Source organism: Mus caroli, unplaced genomic scaffold (genome assembly GCF_978045245.1).
Source record: "Mus caroli unplaced genomic scaffold, Mus_caroli_1 scaffold_1, whole genome shotgun sequence".
In the NCBI taxonomy this organism is placed as follows: Eukaryota; Metazoa; Chordata; class Mammalia; order Rodentia; family Muridae; genus Mus; species Mus caroli.
Genome location: NW_028227256.1, coordinates 129,081,945 through 129,102,188, shown reverse-complemented (window position 1 = coordinate 129,102,188; position 20,244 = coordinate 129,081,945). Strand labels below are relative to the sequence as shown.

The 20,244-nt window shown below is 52.1% G+C and overlaps 1 protein-coding gene across 1 annotated transcript in view; it reads left to right on the top strand.

Annotated features, from left to right (window-relative positions):
• Positions 1-1,197: 1,197 nt before the first annotated feature.
• Positions 1,198-20,244, top strand: part of Cntn2 (contactin 2) — a 31,441-nt gene continuing 12,394 nt past the window's right edge. Inside the window, exons 1-10 of the mRNA XM_021171196.3 lie at positions 1,198-1,372; positions 10,260-10,418; positions 14,749-14,893; positions 15,007-15,182; positions 15,385-15,480; positions 15,821-16,030; positions 16,312-16,411; positions 17,433-17,608; positions 17,936-18,072; positions 18,813-18,942. Of these exons, the coding sequence (XP_021026855.1) occupies positions 10,343-10,418; positions 14,749-14,893; positions 15,007-15,182; positions 15,385-15,480; positions 15,821-16,030; positions 16,312-16,411; positions 17,433-17,608; positions 17,936-18,072; positions 18,813-18,942 (1,246 nt within the window). The 5' untranslated portion in view covers positions 1,198-1,372; positions 10,260-10,342. The remainder of the gene's footprint in view (positions 1,373-10,259; positions 10,419-14,748; positions 14,894-15,006; positions 15,183-15,384; positions 15,481-15,820; positions 16,031-16,311; positions 16,412-17,432; positions 17,609-17,935; positions 18,073-18,812; positions 18,943-20,244) is intronic.

Here is a 20,244-nt window from a genome sequence, read left to right as displayed (position 1 = left end):
GAAGCATTAGGATCCTCATTCTTCCCCAGGCCCACAGCCACTGGCCAGTCAGCAAGACAGGAGCCGCATTCGTATTTGACAGGTATCGCATTTGAAACTCAGAGGCTGGCCAGCTTTGCCAGCTGTTGCAGCATCTGGGCCACTAGCCAGTTTGGCCCTGGACAGCAGGCAACCCAAGTGGGGTGAGAAGACAGTGACAGCCTGTCAGGGCTGACTGGTGCTGCAGATGGTGGGTCCCTCTGCCTGCAGACTTCAGTCTTCCCGAGCATGTCGCCACACGACAGGTGCAGGGCAGGAGGGGTACAGTCCTAACTCAGGGTGAACCCCTGGAATCTTAGAGCTAGCAGAGGCCTCTGCCATCTTTAACCATTGCAGGTTACCAGTGCGGCTCAAAGGAGGCAGGGGACTTAGCCAAACACACACATCCTATCAATAGCAAAGACTCCAGACCCACCAGCTTTTCATAAAGTCTCACCTTTTGCTGTCTAAAAGGGGGCTGAATCTAGGGGTACCCGTGTACAAAGGTGTCCAAGCTCAATTGTATAGTTAATATATTTTGCACATTATGATGCATTTTATGGTCTCATTTTCATAAATTAATTCTCATAACCCAAGTGAAAATATAAACCTAGAGGCGGGTATTCAAATTTGTTAAGAATGGGTTAAGAATCTGAGACTTTTGCTAATTTTAATGTCTTTTACAGTTTGACCATTTTGACAGCAACAACGACAAAATTCCATGTTACTTCTGGGCAAATAGAAGGAAAAGGAACATGATGGGCGAGGAGACCGGGATAATGGAGGCTGAGCCCTCCTTCACAGCTGCCCCGCACTGCAAATTGGAGGCTTGCTGTAGATCCCATTCTCTAACAAGGGACTAGGGAAGAAGAGAAGCGAGACGCCGGGTGCCCTTGTGTCTCCAGGATTTCAGAAGCAAGAGACACTTTTTTGTGCCTTCTCAGAGCGCCCCTCTGCAGCTTTGGGCTGGGCACGGAGCTGGCCAAGCTTGATGGAAGACGGCAGCGCTCTGGGCTCACTCCCTGGTCCTTAAATGACAGCAAATGAGGTAAAGCCAGGAGGGTGGGGACGGCAGGGTGGGAGGGGGCAGAGGAAGCCATCTCCGGCCGAGCGTTGGCTGAGGAGCCGAGCCAGCCAGTGAGCGGAGCCTGCGAGAGGGAGGAGCGCATCCTGATGCAGAGATGCTGCAGTGGCTCGGGGCGCGCACACACATACGCACCCTCGCCCGCTGCCGCCACGCCAGGACAGCCAGTGGCTAAAGCCGGCGGGGCCAAGCAGCCCCGAGGCTGGCGGCAGAGTCTACTCACCAGGCAGCTGCAGCACTGCCCCAGCCAACACCCTTCCCGCACTCTAGGTAGGTGCCTATCATTTTTGTCTGTTCCAGTCCAGAGGTTTCCCTGGGTGCTGTTTCAAGAGGGGCTCCCGGCTCAGCCCTTATAAATGTCTTCCTTGAAACTTGGGAGGGGACAGGGACAGGCAGCAGGCTGGGTCCCAATTGACCTCTCATCCCAGCCCCACAGTAGCGACCCCCACAGGCTCTTACCCGTCCTGTCTAGGTGGGTGGCATTCTGCAAGGCCTGATTTACTGGTCCAGGAAGCTGGCCCCTGGGAGGGTCCAGAAATCTGAGCAGGCAGTGGTAACTACCTGCCAAAAGGGCAGGGGCTCGCCCTGGACCCCAGCCAGTGCCCAGCAGTTCTGTAGGGCCAGGCTCTACCCTGTCCCTGGAACTCCCTAGATGGACCTGAACCTGAGTTTCCAAATGCTGAGTTCATGTGGGGGGCTGCTTTTGCCGGGTGACCTCCTCGTGAAGTCTTGGTCCTGCTGGACTAGGAAGGCTATTGAAGAGAGGCGAGAACAGAACATAAGTTTGGGTAAAGGTTGTCCAGAAGCTGCAACTTGGGAGGGAAACTGAGGCAAGTCACATCCCTTCAAGGGTGAGGCTGGAATGTAGCCTGCAGTTTCTTTTCCCCTCCTCCCTCCTCAACCTTGTCTTCTCCTCAGATCCCTCCCCCTCAGCCTCCCTGGTGGGAGGGAAGGATTTGCTCAAAGTTTGGCTTTCCAGGGGATTCTAGAGAGAGGGGGTAACCCCTCTGCCTAGCCCCATAGCTTATGTAATGGGCTACAGGAGGAAACAGCCCCAGCCAGGGAGTGTCTGTCACCACCTCCAAGACTGGCTGCAGCACTGGGGGGGCAAGAGGCTAAGGTGAAGCCATGCCTAGAGACTAGTGTCTCGAGCTGCACAGGCAGCCTGGACTCTGAAGCTCTGCCCCCATCCCCACCCCATCCCCACCCCTGGGAGGTAGGGGGAGTTGAGCTTCCTTCCGGTCTTCAGTTGTTAGTACGTTTGTAACTAGTGTGACCAGCACAGAGTGGTTCTGCATGCAGTGACCCCAGTCCTGGACAAGGGTGGGTTTGAACACCAATCCCTTCTGCCTAGGAGACAGGAGAGGGAACTGTCCACATAGCCTGGTCCTGAGCAGCTAGGCAGCTATTTCGGGCACTCCCCCAAACCCCTATTTAGATGCCCCGTCATCCACTTAGCTTCTGAGATGATCTAACACTTGTCCCGGTCCTGCTCAAAGGGACCAGCAACATTACTAAATGACGCGGGCAGCCAAGAGTGGACCACCTGTGGGAGGGGCAAGTGTGACTGAGGCTCCAGGGGCGGGGCCGGGGAAAATGGTCTGGTGGTTGAAACAGGTGTCATGTTTCAGGGCTGCCTCCCAGTCAGGAGCATTCAGCTCCTCCCAGGGGCCCCAGCGGCTAACTCTAGGCTCTGGCAGAACCACTCAGTGCTTCTTGCACAAGGTCAAAGTCCTTCCTGCCTTGTGGGAATCTTTGCTAATTTAGAGGCAGTCCGGGGATGAAGCAAACAGATAGGAGGGACTTCTGAAGTGATAGCACCAAAGACACTCAAGGTCCCACTTGCCTCCTTCAGAAGCCACTGCCCTTGTCCGGAAGAAGTGAGGGGTTTAAAGAGAAGGGCTACTGACAAGACTGGTTTCTCCCCTTCCCCACTCTCCACCAGGCCAAGCCATACTTTGCACCTGCCATCCCAGAGCATGTACTCTTCAGGTTCCAGCCCTGGGGTCACCCTCAGACTGTCCCCAGTGGCCTTCTCTGGGCACCTCCACTTCCTGACACCTGGCTTAAGTGGAGGCATGTGTATTAGCTCTGAGTCCCCATGATCCACTAGACAGCTGTATGTACTGTCCTGGACTGACTCCAGATCAGTCCTAGGAAGTGTATAAGCTGCAGGAAACACCTGAACCAGCCTCTATGCTGACACTGTCAGCCACGCATTTGTGAGGGCTTGAGGAGTACAGGGTCTTTCTGGCAGTAAGTGTCTCAAGCCAGATGACGGTTGAGAAGACGTACCCGAGAGCCAATCTCCAAGCATGGATATGGTAGTATTTGTGTTCTTGGGGAGACTGAGAGTGGAACGAGAGCATCAGGGAAGAAGTGGTTTATCCACACAAAGGGAAGAATCAGAGCGAAGACTATGCCACTGGGGTATAAGGAACTTACATTAGACAATAGAGGACACTTCTGGGCAGGAAGCCGAGCCATAGGACAACCTCCTGTCACATAACTGTAAAGATGGCCGCAGATCTGGGGTCAGTGTTGGGTCTAGGCTTGAGACAGTCATGCCAGAGGCAGGAGTTAGGCTGGGGTGCAGGTACATTTCTTCCAGCCTCAGGCCGTCCTCTCAGATGGTAAATGATGACATCCTTGTCATCTTCCCACATGCCGGCATCTCTGGTTCTCCCAGGGGGACCACTGCCTCTCATCTAGACCAAAATTCCTGGACTATTGCTAACTTGGATGAAGTCATCCCACAGGGGTGACTTCACCTTCCTGGAAGAGTTGAACCTTTCTGTGGTTGAATGAGTCCTTGCTACAAAAGGAGTCCGTGTCTGTCTACTAAGCAACCAAAAGCAAAGGTTCGCAATGTCCTCGCCTTAAACCTGAGTATTATCCATTCCGGGACATGCTAGAATATACCTTAGTGTCTATACCAACCGCATGGACCCCTGCTGACCTGTAGAAGTCAACCCCTGCCCTGCTCACGGGCACCCATCCTGATTCAAAACCATAGTCTTCTCCTGAGGGACCCTGTGTTATCTCAGTGTCTGTCAATCCCCTTTGAAGTCCCCACCTGAACAGGCTTTTGCTCTCCACCGGCCTGCAGAAAAGCACCTGGGAACTGGGGTCATGGGCTGGGAATAAGAAGGAGCCTCTTCTCAGTAGACGGAACAGGCATGCAAAGATGGTCCCACCGATGCCTGAGATCCTCTCCTTCCTGCTTTGGTCCTTTGGAAACCAGTTGAAGCAATTGTTCATGCTCCTCCAGTTTTACAAAGGAGCTTTCCGAGGACTGCAGGTATACTGAAGTAGAAGGCCCTTGTCTGGAATATGCGAGGTTCTGGGTTAAATCCCCACCACAGGGGAAAAAATGTGGGGTTTGAGGTCTGTCTTCTAAGGTTTTTGCTTGCTACCTCAAATTACACATAGAGAAGGATTGGAGGGGTGGAGGGACCGACAGTGTGGGGTGACTGGACCCCAGTCTCACGCTTCTTTCCAGGAAGACCTATGTCCCCCACACTCTGGCCTTTTAACTCTGAGGAGTCTCTTTATTGTAGACTCCAGGCTGCAGACTAAGAGCCAGACTCCCCAAGTCAGTATTGAAGGTTCAGACAGACTCCTGAGTCTGGGAATCGCAGTCTCCCCAGGAGACCTAACAGCACTGATGCCTCAGGAGTCCGCTGAAAGACAAAGAGCGTGCCTGCTGAGGAGATGGTCTGAGGACTGCCAGACTCTCTCACTTGGCTCTGTGGCCCCCTATCCCACCCATATCCCCCCCTCCCCCCCCCCCCGCCCCATGTAAACACTTTTTTACTTCAGGCCCTCTCCCATCCCCCATCCAGTGGTGCCTGGCCTGGCCCACCGGGCACCCAGCATCCTCCACACCTCTGCTTAGAGCCCCATCCTCCAAGCGGACTGTGGTAACTGAGAGCCTCCTGGGCTTTGATGACCCTGCCAGATAGTGAACCGGATCCTAAGCGGAGAACAGGCATTGAGCTCAGTCTCCTTCTGTCCCTGGCAGGAGTTAAGTGCATGAGAGAAAAACCACTGAGAGAGTCATGGGCACACCCATGCCACATTCCCTAAATGTGTGGTGTTGGGTACAGGTCTGTCAGTGGAATATCTTCCTGCCATAGTCTAGAGTTTGCCTCATTACATTGCATCTGTGGAATGTGAGGGAAAGGTCTAAGTGGCAGGTGTCTCTGCCGTTAGCACGGAATGATGTCAACATACCTGACTCACAAAAGTGCAATGTGTATCCTGGGGGGTGAGGTGGGGTTGGGGGGAGCTTGGTTATAAGGTCCAGTCTTTCCCAAGCATCGGCAGTGGCCCAATTATGTCTCTGACCTCACAAGAGTCCCTTGAGGTGACCCTCTTTGTCCCCTTTTACAGAAGACTAAGGTACAAGAGATTAGTACTGAAGGCAGTAAAACTCAGTATAACAACTAAGGACCCCAGGTCTCATTGGCTCAATGGCCTGCCCTGTAAAACTCGAGACATGCTACATGCCGAGGCTGAGGTGAGCATCCAAGAGGCTCCTGCAACATTTTAAAGGTTGACCGGAGATCTCTCTGTGCCTTGTACCATGCTCCAAGCGCGCTTGCACTTCCGACTATAGTGTATGTAATACTACCACACCCTTTAACTCTCTGCTTTGCTTGACTGATGAAGGGAAGAGCTGGGGTGAGCAGGAACTGGACATCCCAGGAGGCAGCAACAGACCTGCTGGACTAGGTACATTTTTAAAACTGGCTCCACAGAGAGATCCTGAGCCTGGAGACCCTGTCATTTGCTGGAGTCTACCTCATAGTCTGCTGTTCCCAAGCTGTCCTTCCTTCCTCTCACCCATTGTTTCCTGGACTAGGAACTTTAACCAGAACCCCTGAACCTCCTATCCTCCCATGTGCTAGTACCTCACAGAACCAGCCCCTTGATGGTGAGAGTCTGTGCCCGACTGTGCCAGCCTGTGCCTGCACCCCTGTACCAGGGCAGCTGGCTTGGGCAAGACTTGGCTAGCTCAGAGATAGCTCGGCCAATCTGGGCCTGGCATAACTCCACTCCGGCCTCACTCTGACACAAAGGCCCTCTCCATCCTGGGCCTTCTAGGACATGTCATAGAGCAGATGGTGCGGGAAGATGACTGATCTTTGAATCTGAAAGCACATCTAGTGGCTGCTCTTAGCCATCCAGTGAGTGCCATAAAGGTGTGGGGGGGGAGGGATCCACAGTTACTGCCTCCCCTGTGCTCAGCACAATGCCTGGCCCATTGTTACCGAACACTGTGATGGAATTGGATGTGGTAGCACATTCCTGTGATCCCAGTGTTTGAGAGTTGGCTACAGGAGGATTATGGGTTGAGGGTATGTGTGTGTGGAGAGAGAGAGAGAGAGAGAGAGAGAGAGAGAGAGAGAGAGAGACATGAACTCACACACACATATACACACATGCACTCACACATACACACATATACACTCACACACACATCTCATACACACAGACACACACATGCATTCACACACACAGACACAAACATGCAATCGCACACAAATGCACTCACACACACACACATATACACACAGGCACACACACATGCATTTACATACATGCATTCTCACACATACACACTCATACACATGCACTCACACACACGCACACACACACACACACACACACACACTCATAAATGCATGCACTCATGGTACTGGAAATGAATGCAAGGCATAATAGAGTCTGGCTGCCTCACCTTCATGGAAGCAGAAAGCTCCAACCTTTACTATATATATATGTGTGTGTGTGTGTGTATGTGTATATATATATATATATATAATTTTTTAAAAAAGAAAAAAGAAAAATATATGTATATACATACTATATATAGGTTGTAAGCCACTATGTGGTTGAACTCAGGACCTCTGGAAGAGCAACCAGTGCTCCATCTCTCCAGCCTTACTCCAGGCTTATATGTGGGCTTTCCTAGTTTACCCAGGATGATGGGGCTCAGCATATCTCTTCACACTGGCTGATATACAGTTCATCCCAGGAGAAACTGCATATCTTCCTGACCCCCAAAGCCTCCTCTAAGGTCTTGGTCCTTAGAGGGTACTCAGGGTATTTAGGCCAGGCTGGTGGATGATAAAAATCCTAGAATAAAGTTTAAAGTATGCAGTGGGATTGGATTCTCTCTAATCTACAGACATCACCAGAAAGACAACATGAAATCTTGACCACTACATGGCAGAGGTGAGCACTGTGACTTCACCTCTGCCTTGCTCTGCTGTGTTCAGGATAAATGCCCTCTGCCCAAGCTCCTCCCAGCCTAGCCATTGTGTTGGAACTGGAGCTCCAGCCCTGGCCGGCTGGCAAAAGGCGAAAGAGCAAATGAGGAGTGGCTTCTCCATGCCCAGAGACAAGTTCACGATTCCCCAGACCAAGGGACGATTTCCAAGTTCCTCAACCAGGGAGCCTCCTGGGAAAGTCAAGAACAGGAAGTGGAAACTAGAGGAGATGGAGGCAGAAGGGACATCTAGAACCATCCTCTCCCTCCCTCTCCACAGGAGACTGATACAGGTCCAGAGGGCTCAGAAACAGCACAGTCACTTGATAACCAGCACGGTTGTAGCCACAGAATCACTCTGTAATGCTCACCTAGTTCCCATTCTGCTGATGGGGAAACTGAGGCTCCATCAGGGAGGTAACTCATCTAAACCCACGGAGCTGTACAGAGATGAGGTCGGGGAGCCAGAGAGAAAACTCAGAGGTTAGGAATATGCCCTGCTCTTTCCTTTCGAGGGCCTGCGCTAATGTGTGCCCAGTGTGGAGCTCCAGGGCATTCGACACTCTCTTCCAGCACGTGTGAGCACCTGCATTCACACACAAGTACACATAATTAATAAAGTCAAGCCAGGTGGTGGTGGCGCATGCCTTTAATCCCAGCACTCCGGAGGCAGAGGCAGGCGGATTTCTAAGTTCGAGGCCAGCCTGATCTACAGAGTGAGTTCCAGGACAGCCAGGGCTACACAGAGAAACCCTGTCTCGAAAAACCAAAAAACAAAAAAAAAAAGTCAATCTTTATAAAAAACAGAGATGAAGGCATTTCTACCAACTCTTGCCTACTGGTTTTGGTTTTGCAAGCCTTGGGTATGTGGGCTCCAAACTGAGCCAGCACCTCCCTGTGCTGTGCACCCACATTTGGGCAGCACCCACATTTGGGCAGCAGCCAGAGGTACACTTGTGAGATTTCCTATGACTAGATGCCCTGCTGACCCGGAGACCTTGGTGTGCTTGTGTGTGGGGGCATATGTACCATTTGCTGTGCCAAAGACCTTCCTTCCAGCCTGGTCAGGTTATATACTGAGTTCCATTGTGAGTACGCACATATGCTCATCTGTGTCATGGGTGTCCATTGGCTCCTGGAGGCGAACAGCCACAACGGTTATCAATTAGTTGAATGCGACTCACAAGTGACATATGTGCTAGACACTTTACTGAGTATGGTGCTCTAAGATGGTCAGACTACAGCCTCTCCTCTTAGGGGACTGATATTCTTCCACTGGAGACAAACCGTTCCACAGGCAGGAGCTGTGGATGATCAAGGGCTGAATTCTGTATTCAGGCTGGGATACCTTGGGCGCTTCCAGGCAGGTGAGGGGTGAACAGCGCTCTACAGTATGAGGACACCTTACTTATAGAGAAATTATTTAGGGTGTGGGAGAGGGGTGCTGTGGATGATGGGGGAATCGAGAGAAGCCAAATGTCTGCATCCTAGTGCAGGGGGTGACAACCAGACACTCTTCCTGACAAGAAGCAGAGAAGATGAGGCTGGGGTCACATGAGGAGGGAGTGCTTCTGCTCTGGACCCTAACCCCTGCTTCTTGATTCTGCCAGGCATCCCTGCCACACACCCCTGGCAGGCTCCGGACACTCTCCCCCTTGCCTTTTGGTTGCTGGTGGGAACCCAGGTGGAGGCAGGCTGGAAGGCTTTTCCTGTGAGTGGAGTAGGAGGGAGGTGGGGCACATCCTGCGCCCACCTTCGTCTACAGTCTTCCTTCTCAGCCCACAGGGCAGGGGTCCCGACTCAGCTATCTCAGGAAGCCCCAGAGAGCTAGAGCTGAAAGGACCTGAAAAAGCAGTTTCATTGAGGACACAGATGTAGACAGCAAGTTGCATAGCTAATTAGTGGGGACAAACCTGCCTTGCCCTGGGCCTTCTGCAGGCTCCACGGCAGGGTGGGCTGTTAGACTCTGCAGCCAGGTGCTCTGGTCCTGTGGCAGCTCTGAGAGGGAGAAATGGGCTGTGTGACCAGACTCACCCCAATACCTACAAGGTAGCTTCTGGGAGTCCTTGTCCCAGGAATTCTTCCCAGAGAGTAGATAGGGAGGTGACCCCGTCCCTGCCCTTGCCTCTCTGAATGAGGTCTTCCTCTCCCCAGCTGCTGACCTGCTCCCCGTGACCTACCCAGCCTGACTTTACCAAGTCTCTGCTATCCCAGTGTAAGACAGAGGCTCCTCTGAGAGTTTCGTGGTACATAAAGCTGGTGGATCACTAACCCATGTGGTGGGAGTGTGGCTGATAGGACTGAGGTCATGACTCCATTCGAAACACCTAGGTGCCTTACCTAGGCACCACAGGCTGGAGCAGAGCCTTTCCTTACTTTGAGAAAATCAGTCATGGTTCAGAGACTGTGCAGCTCCAGGGGGACTTAGTGGCCCCCACCTGGGCAGCTATGGGAAGAAAAGCAGGAAGAGAGTTGTCCAGATCCCCAGGTACCAGAGGAGGATGTCCTTATCTCCAGGCAAAGCCCCACCCCACCCCCTTCCCCGCCCCCCCGTCGCCCCCCAGGGCTCCTCCAGACAGAGATCACCAGTGCAAGCAATCGGGCAGGTGGGTTCTTGCCTGCCAATTAGTTCCGCTTTCACTTCCTGATCAGCACCTGCAGGCTGGAGGGGGGGCCACCATGCAGAGCCAGACTCCCAGGGGGACTGGGGAGGCACTCAGCCCTAGAAGAGCTCCATGGTAATTGCCAAGCCCCTCCCTCCCTCCTCTGGGACCTGAGGAAGATGAGTGCTTTTAGCTCCACAGCCCAGGCAGTTCCTAACCAGATGTGCCTGCAGCTGGAAGGGCACCGATGCTCAGCACCCCCATCCTGTCTTCTTAGGTGTGTCTCAGTCTCCAGTTGACTCTCCTGGAGCTGGGTTGCGGCTCCTCTCTTCTGGACACTGCCTTTGCCTGAAACCCACCATGGGAGCACCGGCCAGGAAAAGGGCAAGCTTGCTGCTGCTGCTGCTGGCCACAATGGCTCTGGTCTCCTCTCCAGGTAAGAGCAGCTGATTATAGGGTTAAATCATGACTACCACTTAGGCAGCAATTCCTCTGCATTGCTGAGGCCATTTCCTTGCTAAATTCTTCCCATACACGGGTCTTCCCTTACCTTTGAAGTTGGGAGGAAAGGAAATGAATCTTTACTATGTGGAAGATGAAGAAAAACATGATCCAGAGACTGAGTGCCACAGCACAATGTGGCAAAGCCAGATCTCCATGCTATCCATTGGAGATGTGGCCTCTAGAATGTCACTGCACGGTGTGGTAGGCATTGCCAAGTGTGACCCCTGAGCTAAGATGTGATTCAAATGAAAACAATGCCTTCAGCCAGACTCGCCACATGTCAAGTGCTCTATGGGACACCTCCATCATATCCAGACATTTTTCCTAAAGAATGCTCCAGGATTCTGGATCCAAGGGAACAGCAGCTACCCCAAAGAATGCCGAGGGGCTTCCTTGAGGGAGCCTGGATGGGTTGGGTGGAGAGCAGCCAGATGAGGCAGGGCAGGGTTGCTGACAGAGGGTCTGGTCTCCATGCTACTCCCCGTGCTCACTCAGCCCAGAGGTGGGAAGCAGCTGCCGGAAGTCAGAAAAGGGAGCCAATATCTGGAGAGTTCTCACCATGGAGCTGGGCATCTCCGAGGCTTGCTGCTGAGGGGCCAGTAGGCCTAGATCCCAAATTCAAATCAACAGGAGTCTCTTTTTCCCTAAAGAGCTCCAAGGGAGAAGGAGCACTTATCCCACAGCTCTGGAGTTTAGAACGCACCTTTTGCCCATGACTGTTCGAGACATAGCCATACCTGTCTCTGCTGGCATGCTCAGAGGCTCCTGCCAGGTCCCTGTCGCTCTGATTTACCCTGTACTCACGGTGCTTCATGGGGCTGCTGAGAACTGGATCTAACTCTCACACCTTGGTCTTGGCTATCTCCACCAGACTGGAGGAACAGCCAGGGTGGGAGGCTCTGACCGCACAGAACGAGATCCTGTATCTGTCTGCTGTAGGGAGAGGGAGAGAATGACTCTAGACGCCGCTCCTCCTGCCTCCATCTCCTCTGGTATCCATGTTCTACTCTTGACTCTCATTGAGAAAGGCCAGAGGAGAAGGTCTCCAGCAACCCCTCTCTTGGGGGGCAACTCCTTTTGGAAGCAAGAGGTGTGAGCACCCCTTGGGGAACTCCAACCCAAATAGGTCAGAAGACAATTGCCAAACGCCTAGGGCCAGGACCTGGGCTGCCACCTCCCAGTATGGCCCGATTTTATATCTGCTCCTTCCTGAGACCTGGAAAGTGCTTCTCTGCTCTTGGCCTGCTCACCAGATCCTAGCATAGATCTCTGGGACACTCACACCCAGGGCAAGGAGAGGCGTAGCATCCTCCCTCACAAAGCATCTCTCTGGCTTCTTTCTCCCACTGCGGTGTCTCATGACTCTTATGGGGAAAACAATAACCGGGCAGAGTGAGGGCTTTGGGGGCAGGAGCTGCAGAGAAGGCTGCCTTTGCCGGGGCGTATGTGTGTCCATATGTGCTCACCTGTATGTACGGCAGCACAGACAGGTCTGTCTATAGCTATGGAGCAGTGTGGGCTGTGTGAGGCAGTCTGTGGACCAGATAGATGCTGTGGGGTGCGGGTGTGAGTGCAGCACAGCTTGGACCTCCATGCCCTCAACTCCAGTTCCTTTCAGGAGCATCTTTTACACCCAGATCTCTGGGTTTCATTTCCAGAACTTCTGATTTCAGGCCTCCAGAGTGGAGCCAGGGCCTCAGATGGCCCCAAAAACCTGAAGTCAGAAACTGTAGCCACTGTGGTTAAAAATGTCAGCTGCAAGGCGAGGCTGGATGAGGGCAGACCTTCTCCTTTGCTTTAAAGTGCAGAAAGTTATTAAACTTTCTCCAGGTTGAAGACATAAGGAGCACCTCACTTCTTAGAGCGCTTTGAGAAGGAATTTAGAGTGTGGTATCAGGCAGCCATATATGCAAACAGATCAACAGCACAATTCTTATCATGACTTAATTATTATCAATGATACATGCATATGGGATGAGCAGGCGGGGCTATTGGCAGCTCTGCCTGCCTTGTCCTTGTGCTGATGCATATCTGCTCATCTGATTGGCTTAGAGAGAGACATCTGTATATGAACATATGTGTGATATGAGAACATTGTACGATCATGTGCAGGTAAGACATGAAGGTGTGTACATGTGAGTATTGGGGTGTGCTCACGTGAAGGTGTGTACATGACTGAGTGTAAAAGAGAAAGCCTTTGCAAGGTGAAAGACAATAATCTTAATCTTAAAGTACCGATGCGCCCAGACCCCACTCTGCCACCTCCCGCCACCCAGACTGAGTTCCTGGAAGCTGCTATTTTATATATATGGTGGTTGTTTCCAGCAGCCTCTCCATCCCTCCTTTCCATCCTCCCCTCTCTCCAGGTGGTCCCAGCTGGGACAGGGTCCCTACCCTCCATCACCATCATTAACTCCGGATTAAGCTGGGCTTTCCAGGGGGAGATGATGCAGTTGCTGTCAAACACCACCTCTGAGGCCCCAGGCAGCAGTAAGGGAGAGTGACAAGCAACTGGGGGAGGGGCAGACGACATAAACAGGACTCAAGGGAAGCCCTTGCCAGACTGTTCTGAAAGTCCTGCCTCCTACCTCATTTCTCATTCAGAGGGCTGCTTAGCAGATGCCCCAACTCCCAAGAGGCCAGAGCTGGCCCTCAGACGCAGCAGAGGGACCACACTCGCTCAGAAGAGGGCTGGCAGCTGGATGTGCCCAGAAAGAAGGCACTAATTGGTTAATGGAGTTCCCTCCTCCCATCCCCCACCCAACATGGAAGGTCTGAAATCAGCTGCGGGAGAGATTGGGGCCAATTAGGGGGCCTGGCTCCCACCTGATCTCACAGTGGCGGAACTCCCGCTGTGCCTATGCGGGTGTGAAGTACTGTCCAGGCCCCTGCCTGCTGACCCTGTGCTGGTGAGACAGGACAATGGTGTGTGCAAAGCAAGGCCCTGGCTGAGACAGGGCTGGGAAGGGCAAGTGTGAAACCCATTTGCTAAGTAACATCACCTGGCTGACACAGATTGACCAGATGACCACTGGGCCTTTCTTTCCTGAGATGGGACATGGTTTATAAAACTGCTACCATTCGACTTGCTAACCCAGCCAACATCTAGCTGTCCTTCACCCCTGCCCCCAGTTGAGTCTAACAGCCAGTTGCTGTTTGCATCCTGGGTCAGGCCCTCCCTATTTTCCAGTTAGAACCTGTTATGGACCTGGTGTTAGCATTCTGTCTAAACTCCACCCCACAGTTACCTGGCAACAGCCAGATAGGCCTGACCCACTATAAAAGGGGGCTGCTTGCCCCCTCCTCTCTCTTGTTCCTCTTGCCCTCTTGGTCTCACTCTGTCCCCTCGCTCCTTCCCCATTCCCTCCCCCCCTCCATGTGCTCATGGCCAGCCTCTACTTCTCTAATCTTTCTCTGCCTTTCTCTGCCTCTGCTACCCTCTTGATTCCCCCCCTGAATAAACTCTATTCTATACTATACCATATATAGTGTGGTTGATCCCTCAGGGGGACAGGATGCCTTGACATGGGTCACTGAGACACCCCCTTCCCCAACACCTCACTGCCCCTCAATATAGAACATGTTCCCTCTTTCTTTATCTTTTTATAAACACATCACCTGAGAAGTGAATTTCCACTCTTTTCATAGGAAAACATCAGATCAATAGAAAGGAGGGCCTATAGCTTGCCCAAGGTAATATAGCCAGTAGGAGACCCAGCCCAGCCCCCAGATGAGCACTTTTCACTAAATTACACTGTCTAGGAAGGCACTGGACCCCAGGAACACATAACACTCTTTTCCCCTGTTTCCTGCCGGTGCCTTCTCACATGCCTCAGCTGTGTGAGATTTCCTGAGAGTCTTACCGAATCTTGTCCCTAAAGCACTCTGCAACATGGCACCCTGTACTGTCCGTTCTCAATTTTCTTCCATGGACTGCAAAGCCCTTTAAAGAAAGGGACCGTGTGTCTGATTCATTTTCATAGCCCAGTTCCAGGTATACAGCAAGTGCTTAATATGTGACTGTTGGTGGGTGAGTGAATATGCCAGTGTAGACTGATGGGCCTGCCCAGTCTGTTTTAAATTAATTTTAATTAAATTTAAATTTTGGTTCCTTAGACACATTCCAAAACCCTCAATAGCCACACGTGGTCCATAGCTACCTACTGGACGACACAGGAAAGGGTGCACCCCCAGTAAGTTCTGCCCTTGACATTGGACTTTGTCTCAGACATTGAGGCTATAGTGGTACCCCCTGTTTGCAGGATGGAGTTTTTCCCAGGGAACCCCAGCTACCTTTGGACCCGTCTTTGAAGAGCAACCTGTTGGCCTGCTATTCCCAGAGGAGTCTGCAGAGGATCAGGTGACACTGGCGTGCCGTGCCCGAGCTAGCCCTCCAGCCACCTATAGGTAAGGTTCCAACCATGGGAGCAGGGAGGCTCCGGGCAGCCATATGGCATTCCTTGACACCAGCCTTACCCATTGAGATCTGAAGTCCCATCCCCACTTCATCCCGGCTACAGGTGGAAGATGAACGGCACAGAGATGAGCCTGGAACCTGGCTCCCGTCACCAGCTGATGGGGGGCAACCTGGTCATCATGAGTCCCACCAAGGCACAGGATGCTGGTGTCTACCAATGCCTAGCCTCTAACCCAGTAGGCACTGTCGTCAGCAAGGAAGCTGTCCTCCGCTTCGGCTGTGAGATCCATGGGAGCCAAGCTGTTGGGTGTGGGTAGATGGGGCCAGGAAAAGGTTCCCAGGAAGGACAGGTGGCGGCAGCCTCGAGCCAGGCTTTCCTGCCAGCAAATGGCATGCTAGCGACTGCTTCTTGCCCATGGTGGAGGAACTGGGGTGCTGCATGCTTGAAGATGGTTGCCTGAGCCCTCCTCTCCATCTCCAGTTCTACAGGAATTCTCCAAGGAGGAGAGAGACCCTGTGAAAACCCACGAGGGCTGGGGGGTGATGCTGCCCTGTAACCCACCTGCCCACTACCCAGGTAAGTGGGGATTCTGGGCCAGCACAGGACTGGGAGGGGGAATGTACCAGAAAGGACTTCTGGATGCTAGCATGGGAGAGGAAAAACAGAACAGGAGGTGGTAAGTCTTAACTTTAAATGCTTCTGCAATCTCCTAGCTGGACTGAGAGTCCATCGTGTGTCCATCACACAGTTCATCGTGAGGAAAGAGCCAAAGTCATCTCTTCCTTCTCCACCCCCAGCCCCTGTTTAGAGCTGCAAGTTCTCATGAGAAGACAGAGTTTGCAGCATGTTTGGGGTCTTGCCCAGATTGCCTGTGATCCCAGTCCACCCTTGTTTCCTCAGACTCCTTCCTTTCTAGGTTTGTCCTACCGCTGGCTCCTCAACGAGTTCCCCAACTTCATCCCAACGGATGGGCGTCACTTCGTGTCCCAGACCACAGGGAACCTGTACATCGCCCGCACCAATGCCTCGGACCTGGGCAACTACTCTTGCCTGGCTACCAGCCACCTGGACTTCTCCACCAAGAGCGTCTTCAGCAAATTCGCGCAGCTCAACCTGGCTGCTGAAGGTCAGGACCTAGGGTAATGGAGGCTGAAAAGGGTCAATAGGCTTTGGAGAAATGGTATTCTACCAAGCTTAAGAATTGCAGCTCAGAATGTATGAGGTCCTGCTGCTGGGTCTCAGATCCTTGCCCCAGGCCCCCAAGAAAAAGAGAGCCTTTGGAGATTCCAAATATTTATGTGGTGACCTGTGAACTTTGGAAGGCAGGGGCCCTAATACAAAGCACCTCCCTGGAGCCCTTTGCGTGTGATTCACACAGTCAATCTCTCTCTCCCCTCCACCCCCCAGATCCCCGACTCTTTGCTCCCAGTATCAAAGCCCGGTTCCCCCCAGAGACCTACGCACTGGTTGGGCAGCAGGTCACCCTGGAGTGCTTTGCCTTTGGGAAGTAAGTACCATAAGGACAAGAGTGTCCTGGGCCCAGGCAGGGTTTCATTTCAAAGCCCCTCAAGAGCAGGAGGGATCCCAGAGTGAAAGAGAACAAAGTCAATAGACTAACAGAGTCCTGGGCTCAAAACAGGCATCACCCACTACCTATGAAACAAGTTCTTCCAGTGAGACACACACTCACACACACACACACACACACACACACACACACACACACTCACACACACACACTCACACACACACACACACACACACAAGATGGAGGGGCTTTATAGGCATGAGGGAGTCATGTGGTCTCCCAACAGTAAACAGCAATCCTAAGCAGTTTAAGGAGCAAGCCAGGGCTAGCAGCAGAAAAAAACAGTGTGCCGACCCCATCCTGCTGGTTCAAAGCTCAGCTTCAACACTTGCTGGCTGGGAGACCTCGGGCAAACGACCTCACATCTGAGGCTCAGCTCTAGGACTGATGAATGATCAGGGTTGACAGTGCCTGCCCTGTAGGATTCTTACAAAGATCAGATGGGTCCATGGATACCAGGCCCTGAGAGCGGTGCTTGGTGCTTTGACAGGTGTGGCATGAATGTTACAGTAGCCATTTCACAAAGTACAGCAGAAAGGCTTGCTTCTCTTTCTTGTTGTCCCGGAAAAAGGATCATCTAGAGCAAGAGTCATTGCTCTCTGCTGTGTGAGACGTTCTTGAGCGTCCAGGAAACATGTATAAATGAGCAGGGTAACATGTTGACTCCTCAGATCCAATGGTTCCCTAGCCCATTTTAATGTACAAATTACTAATAACCAACATGCCTTGGAAAGGCGGGGTGATGATAAAAGGGACCTGTAAAAGCCTATGTTCCTAGTCTCGTTTGTGCCCTCTTCCCGTCTGTCCCTTCCCAAACAGGAGTCCCCTTCACCTTGTCCAATGCTTCAGGAGGGCCTGCGAGTGTGAGCACAGGCTCTGTGGACGCACAAGAAACATGCTCAGCTCAGCTCATCCCCTCTGGCTCTTTCTCCCCTGCCAGCCCTGTTCCCAGGATAAAGTGGCGCAAAGTAGATGGTTCCTTGTCCCCTCAGTGGGGCACAGCAGAGCCCACCCTGCAGATCCCCAGCGTGAGCTTTGAAGATGAGGGTACCTACGAATGTGAGGCAGAGAACTCCAAGGGCCGTGACACCGTCCAGGGACGCATCATTGTGCAAGGTACAGAGCTGGAGATACCTTCCCTGAGGAAGCAGCATGAAAATCCAAGAGACTGGGAGGCCTTCTGCTTGAGCCTTCTGACCCTTGCCAGGACTGCTAAGCATAGCTGGAGAGGCCATTTCAGAGCTTAGTGGGGGCATGCCGAAAGCACACAAGTCTTTCAAAAGATTTAGTTGCTAAATCAGTCCCTGGCACAACCAGAGAGTGCTAGCTTCTTCGCCCCCATTTCTTTGTTCTCTCCAGCCCAGAATACCAACAGCGCCCTCTGCTGTCACTTACAAATACTGCAGCCTTATAATGCCCCATTTCTCTCTTTCTTCCCCACAGCTCAGCCTGAGTGGCTAAAGGTGATCTCAGACACAGAAGCCGACATTGGTTCCAACTTACGCTGGGGCTGTGCCGCAGCAGGCAAGCCTCGGCCCATGGTGCGCTGGCTGAGAAACGGGGAGCCTCTGGCCTCCCAGGTAGGAAACCAGGGCTTCCTCCTACACGACCACCCTCTTCTGCTGCCTGGCCCGCTTACCCTGCTGGGCCAACCAAGGGGTCTTGGGAGTTCTGGTGCTTCTTCTCACAGAGAGATACATGGCCACAGGTGGGTCACCTGTGTAGCATCACAGAGATCTGGGATCCCTCCATCAACCAGAGATGTAATCTTAATCTAGCCTCCAGGAGACCTGAAGTACCAGGCAGCCCTGAAGTAGACCTATATTCATGAACCCTCATGCTGAGGGATGTTAGCGTACAGCCTCTGCAGCACACCATCACCATCACCATCACCACCACCATCACCATCACCACCACCATCACCATCACCACCACCATCACCACTACCACCACCACCACCACCACCACCATCACCATCACCACCACCATTACCATCACCACCACCATCACCATCACCACCACCATCACCATCACCACCACCACCACCATCACCATCACCACCACCATCACCACCATTATCACCACCACCATCACCACCATTATCACCACCACCATCACCATCACCACCACCATCACCATCACCACCACCATCACCACCACCATCACCATCACCACCACCATCACCATCACCACCACCACCACCACCATCACCATCACCACCACCATCACCATCACCACCACCACCACCATCACCACCCGCCCCTGGCCCCTTCGTGGCCTCCAGTGGTCTTCATCTCCCTGCCTTGGCTCTTCTGCACAGAACCGGGTAGAGGTCTTGGCTGGGGACCTGCGATTCTCTAAGCTGAACCTGGAGGACTCTGGCATGTACCAGTGTGTGGCAGAAAACAAGCATGGCACCATCTATGCCAGTGCTGAGCTGGCTGTACAAGGTAAAGGACCCAGGAGGCAGAGACAGCCTTGGTGTTTGATGGCTGTGTCTGGCTGGGCTTCTCCAAACACACACTTGCAGGCTCATGTGCTAACATACACATATATGTTCTTTCTTGTTTTCCAATGGCCCCCGAGTAGCACCAGTTTCAAGACATGAGACTGAGAGTTTTCCAAAGACATAGTTTTTGTTTTTTTTGGTTTTTTTACTTGCTGCAGTGAAAAGATCTGATCTGTATTTAACCTAGTTCCTTCAGCTCTGTGGCCTGTGGCAAGCTACCTGATTCTATGCCTCGGTTTCCTGATTTTAAAAAATGCTTCGTCCTGTCCTTGAACACCGCTTTGAGGGGAATTGAAATTCAAAGGGTGAACTATGACAGGCCTGACATTCTGGCGGGGACAAGGAACACCAGCCACTTGCGCTTACGAGGCACGTTTTCTCTGCTGCAAGATGAATGTTAGAAGCCTTTATTAAGTTTAATAAGGCTCAACAAAGACTTACTTGTTTTATTTTTTATTTTATTTGTACGAATGCCTGAATTTGTATGTGTATCACATGTTATAGAAGTTAAAAGAAAGTGTTGATTCTCCTGAAACTGGAGTTACAGATGGTTGTGAGCCATTGGGCACTGGAAATTAAACTCAGGTCCATGCTCTGACCTACTGAGCCATCTCTCCAGCCCCAAGACTCTTCCTTTCATTCAATTATTCAACCAATAACTTACAAAACATCTCATGAGGAGCAAATGCAGAAGTACTTAAATACTTAAAAGTACTGTACAAGAAAAGGGAGAGGAACAAACTTAGACAGAATTCATTCCAGAGAACCCTAAAAGTACAGTAAAAAAAAAAAAAATACCAAGGACAGCAGTGGAACCCAGGTGAGCAGGTTAGATGGGGTGGTCAGGAAAGACTCTGAGGAAGTCACGTTTAGACTGTGACCTGAGGGAGACAGACTTGTAAATATCTGGGGAAGTTTCAGGTAATATGCATGCAGACACAACGATCCAAAGGCAGGTAAGACTTGGCATTCAGGGGGTTAAAAGGAAAGCTGGTGGGGCGCGGACGTGGAAAGATGACTCATCAGTTAAGAGAACTGGCTGCTCTTACACAGCAGACCCAGGTTCCATCCCCAGTACCCACAGGGTGGCTCACAATTACCTCACAGTTCCAGAGACTCATACGCCCTCTTCTGGCCACCTCAGGCACTGCATGCAGGTGGTACCCAGACATACAAGCAGGCAAAACACTCATATACGTAAAGTAAAAATAAAAGAAGTCTTTAAAAGAAAAAGGGAAAAAGT